Source organism: Amphibalanus amphitrite, unplaced genomic scaffold (assembly GCF_019059575.1).
Source record: "Amphibalanus amphitrite isolate SeventyFive unplaced genomic scaffold, NRLGWU_Aamphi_draft 000109F_arrow, whole genome shotgun sequence".
In the NCBI taxonomy this organism is placed as follows: domain Eukaryota; kingdom Metazoa; phylum Arthropoda; class Thecostraca; order Balanomorpha; family Balanidae; genus Amphibalanus; species Amphibalanus amphitrite.
In genome coordinates, this window is record NW_024881604.1 from 870,175 (window position 1) to 875,089 (window position 4,915).

Below are 4,915 nucleotides of genomic sequence, written 5' to 3' on the forward strand. Positions count from 1 at the left end.
GCTCCATGACACTCAGTTCTCTGTAGCGTTGTGATTACCGCTGCTTTCAACAACTCCATCGTAGTTGCGTCTGCCCATCGTAACCCCTCGTCTCTGAATATTTCTGCGGCCGTAGCTCCGAACCATTGTTCCGTCACTCCTTTGAGTTTCAGCGAGTTACTTCAGCGAACGCTCGTCCGACACGGCCTGCTCGCTGTGATTGAGGCACTGGGATCCGGGGCCACCCTATCAGCGCCTCGGCAGGGGGCGACTCTTCTTCACGCCCCGGCAACACGCGAGCGAATGCTGACGGCCATCGTCACCCGTTAACTTTTTACCGCAACGCTTAGGATTAACATTCCTATTCCTCGTATTTCAATTGTGGACAAAAAGTAAAGCAAAAATGCAAAAAGATTAATGACTTCCGATCACACTACCCTACTTCATCCTCATGGTTGGCCCATTGCTGATAAACCCTGACATTATGTATAACAGGATTGACCATGATAGCCATAGTCAATAGTTAAAGGCCTTAACATAGCATGTTAAGATGCCCAGCTGTTCTAGGTGGAAAGGAAGCCGAAAGGATGCTGTGCTTGTGAGTTGTGACGGATAGTGCAGGCGTTCTTACCCAGTTCCGTGCGCCGGCGGCTGTCTGGGGGTCCGCCGGCGGCTGTGCGGGGGTCCGCCGTATCATGTGCCGGGCTGCAGGGAGATGGGCGCCCAGCGGCCGCGTCACCGACCCGCCGACTTTCGACATCTGAAGGCCACGCCAGGAGGGCGCGTCTGCGGCGGGAGGGGGCAGCCCCCCGAGCGGAGGATGCCACCGCACTGTGGATATAAGACGGCGGCGCGCCGGGAACTGCATCAGTCGCTCGGATCAACCTGCCCGCTCGACCGTCCACTCCTCCCATTCAACCATGAAGCTGGTGAGCCTGCATTGTGAAATGGTTCACTGATAACCTTTGCAATGGAGTAGGGAAACTGAAAAAAAACGTCAGTGTTAACATACAAGTTTTAAAAACGATTCGTTTTTATGTAAAGTAGAAAACTAAAATTTAGATATTTGAAGATTAAAGCAATAGACAAAGCCAAAGTTATTGTGTGTCAAACCAAAACTTTGTGAGAAGAACAGATTTCATTGATAAAGTCCCATTGAAGATATCACCTTGTCAAAGTCCGTGACTCCGTACCAGTTGCCCGTCCTCCTGCTTCTGAAAGTCCAAGACAGCTCTCATATCCATTTCACAGTCCCTGAGAGTTCATTGCGTTTATTCATCCGTCGGAGTCCGCGAGAGTGTCTATGCTTTTGCCAGTCTCACCGCCCCGACCACCGCACACCTAAGTCCACCTCTGACCAATGTGTGTCCGTCTGTTCAGGCGATCGTTCTCGTGTGTCTGGTGGCGGCGGCCTGTGCCGATAAGAGCGCCCGCATCGCCAACCATCAGTTCCAGCTCAACGAGGACGGATCCTACGACGCCGCGTAAGCATTCGTGGTTCGATTCGTACACGGCGTCAGTGACCATATCGACATGAACTATTTGACTCTCGGGGAGGATTGAAGCATTCAGATTCATATGCACTTCAACCTTTATATTTGTAACATCAGAATGGAACTGAGGGCGCTTTATCAATTTTAGATTTTAGTAAAATGCTAGACGGTCATGTAAGCAAGTTACAAACGTAATGCTCATCTTATTTGAAAAGGCTTCAGTGCAGCAAAACCCGATTTTCACCGACTGCTCTAGGATTTTAAATTATTTGGTTAACTCGGTGCCTTATTCTATCCGCTTCTTCAGGTACCAGACGACCAACGGCATCGTCTCAGACGAGAGCGGCATCTCCTACCCGGGTAACATCCCCGAGTCTGGCAACTACGTGAGGACGGGCAGCTACAGCTACGAGTGGGAGGGCGTCACCTACACCGTCACCTGGCAGGCCGACGAGAATGGCTTCTTCGCCGAGGGCGACCACCTGCCCTGAGCTCGCCCGGGCCGCCTCCGTCCGTCAGCCGTCCGTCCGTCATCCCATCGGTCCGCTCGTCAGCCCATTCGTCCGTCCAATGTCCGTGTGTCTCGTGTGTCTGTGTGGCGTCTGCTCGGTGTGGGCGATGCCGTTTGTCCGTCTGTCTGTCCGTGTAAACTGTACCTCCCCGGTGCTGGCGGTATGAAGCGATGTCCCGTGAATTATGTGTGAAACGAAACATCCCGACTTGATTCCTGAGGAGTCTTTTAGAAAAAATACACATTCATAAGATATACTGGTATTTTGAGCAAATCAAATCGTTTTTAAACGACTCAAATACGAATAGAACGTTTTTATTTACAGAAAAGATGAAAAGCTGATTCCTATCCATACCTCCGATATTTATATAAACTCGATGGAAAGTCGACATACATCTCAAAACTACGATTCCTTCGTGTTTCTTGCCTTCAAAGTTTAAACTGATTCACTTATTTTTTAGAAGGTGTGAGGCATTCTTTCAGCAGCTGCAGATACAATACAAAAATGTGCAACAATAATTCCATATACTGTACAATACAACACGAATATAATATTAGTAACACAAGTACCGGACGTGTATTTACATGCGTAGAAATCCCAACAGCAATACCAAATCATATCGGACCATGGGATCTATCGCCTCTAATGCGCACTATTTCGGCGTGCGAATACAGTCCGCTCTCAACCAGCCCGAGTTGGCCGTAACGCTGCATGCTTCACCGCATGCCATCGGATTAGCTTCGGGAACAATTTTACCTGCAATTGTGTCGTATGCAGTATGCACTTGGAAGCGTTGCATATATTTATAAAATGCCAAATTGTGGAGTTACATCAAAGTATATTTTCGGTCATGCTCGGGTGGAGCAGCGGGTAGGTATTATCAGGGCACCACGGCACTATGATCGCCGAATGCGGGCCGATCAGCGACTCCGGCCGGCTGCTGCTGTCCCTGCGGTGTGGAGGGGCTGGGCTCGACCCGCTGCTGGGTGGAGGGGCGGCGCTCCGCCCCCTGCTGGCCGATAGGGCGGAACTCCGCCCCGGCGCCCCCCGGCTCGGACCGCCTCCTGGCCACGGTAGCACTGGCGGCGATCCAGTCTATGTAAGCGGAGACTCGTGTGAACACGCTCGGCACACCCGACTGGTCACAGCCGGCGCCCGACGTCGAGATACCGACCACCTCGAGCAGTCCGTCCGAATTGGGGACAATTAGCGGCCAGCCGCCGCGCGCGCTGCACCAGGGGGACTCTGCCGGCACAGAACCGCCGCCGTCCGGCACCGCACACACTGCCGAGTCGTCCTCAGTGCCGGGGAACCGGCGGCCCGCCGCCCGGTAGGCCTCCCGACACTCGACCGGCTCAGTCACGCGCAGAGTGGCCTGGTGGAGCTCGGCGGGCGGCGGACTCCAGCCGGCCACCTCTGCCCGGCGGCCGGCGGCCAGCGGCGCGCCGGGCAGCGGCAGACAGGCCGGCCACACCCAGCCGGGCAGACCGTCGTAGAGCACGTCGATCAGCGCCAGCGCCAGGTCGGCGCTCGGGTGCACCAGCCGGTGGCTGACGCGGCGCACCGGGCCCGACGTGGTGCCGTTGGCCAGCGGCGCGGCCCGGCCGCCGAGCAGCGCCGCCACGGCGCCGTCCTCGTTGATGCTCAGGTCGCCGTTCAGGCAGTGCGCCGCCGTCAGGACCAGGCCCCAGCCGATCAGCACGCCGCCGCAGAACGGGCTGCCGAGCAGGTCGGGCTCGGCGACTGACGGCGGCGGCGCGCCGTGCTGCGGCCGGCCGACCACCCGCTGCCGGCCGAGCAGCACCAGCCACGGCCAGCGGCCGGCCGCCTCCGGGCCCTCCGGCCGGCGGCAGAAGGCGGGCGGCGGCTCGTCGTCGTCGGTCAGCGGTCGCCAGTTGCCGTCGCCGTCGTCCCACTCGATGATCGGCCCCTCGGGACAGGGCACTGGTCCACCAGTCGAGCCGTCCGACACACGTGCGTCGGCGCCGGGGTAGTCGATGGGCGCCTCCACACAGGAAATAGCTGGATCGGGATCAACGAACTGTGCTGCCTCAGGCACAGCTGAAACTAAAATGCACTGACTTATTACAAACACAACCGCACTCAACTTGATTTCTCTGTTGCACTGGCGGAGCCTCATCGCTGGCAGCTGGATGAGGACGACACGTATTATGAACGCAACACCGCGGCGAGCTGCCTCACAGCTCTATAACGCTGGGCGCACCCCCACCAAATCGCGTCTGACCAGTCTGCCCTGGATCAAGAGGTCGCGACCCCTATTCGACGTCAGCGTAACCCTCGCCCAATCATAGCGCAGGAGGGGGGAGTACCGAGCGTATTCGTGACCAGCCACTTGTAGCTCGCACGCTGTTCCTATGTAGATGCAGTTATGTTACCGCGTCTGACGGTAACTAGCATAGTATCATAACATCCAACATCTGCTTCTCATGTTTAACTGCCATCTCGGATAAACATTGCAAAATCAAGGCTCTTCATTCGATCAAATAAGTAATAAATATAGCTGATCGACACCATCACAATCAAACATTGTCAATTTTCCGACATCTAAAACAATAGCAACGGCAGCAGTATTGTGATACTGATATCCAAAAATGCTTGGTCTTTGTATGTTGTAGAACTAGACCGGTGTAATCCTGACAAACCGAACTCCTGTGTAGCTGCTAGTCTGCACCGATCTCTGACTTATGTTCTGACCCCTGTGTTTTTCTGGGAAAAAAAAAACTGATCGAGAAGTAAAGTTATCAGAGGGTCGCGGCTTTTGGAATAAAGAAATATGAAGTTACGACAAAAGTAAGGCAAAAGTCGTTGCCTATTTGCTTTCCTAATTCCGTTAAATGTCATAAGACATAATTTAGATGTTCGTTTCTAGAGATGAAAATGTTGCTGAAAAATTAGACAACACTTTAGATA

At 54.3% G+C, this 4,915-nt stretch overlaps 2 protein-coding genes across 2 annotated transcripts; one reads left to right on the forward strand and one right to left on the reverse strand.

The window, feature by feature from the left end:
• The first annotated feature begins 659 nt into the window (after window positions 1-659).
• Window positions 660-2,240, forward strand: LOC122380869 (endocuticle structural glycoprotein SgAbd-4-like). The gene is made up of 3 exons (XM_043364399.1): window positions 660-908; window positions 1,360-1,463; window positions 1,780-2,240. The coding sequence occupies exons 1-3, from the start codon at window positions 900-902 to the stop codon at window positions 1,961-1,963; spliced, it is 297 nt and encodes a 98-aa protein (XP_043220334.1). The 5' UTR covers window positions 660-899; the 3' UTR covers window positions 1,964-2,240.
• A 624-nt stretch (window positions 2,241-2,864) lies between these two features.
• On the reverse strand, window positions 2,865-4,124 carry LOC122380879 (transmembrane protease serine 9-like). Its single transcript, XM_043364410.1, has 2 exons — window positions 4,088-4,124; window positions 2,865-3,727 (listed from the first exon to the last, which is right to left on the reverse strand). The coding sequence occupies exons 1-2, from the start codon at window positions 4,122-4,124 to the stop codon at window positions 2,865-2,867; spliced, it is 900 nt and encodes a 299-aa protein (XP_043220345.1).
• Between the last annotated feature and the right edge of the window lie 791 nt (window positions 4,125-4,915).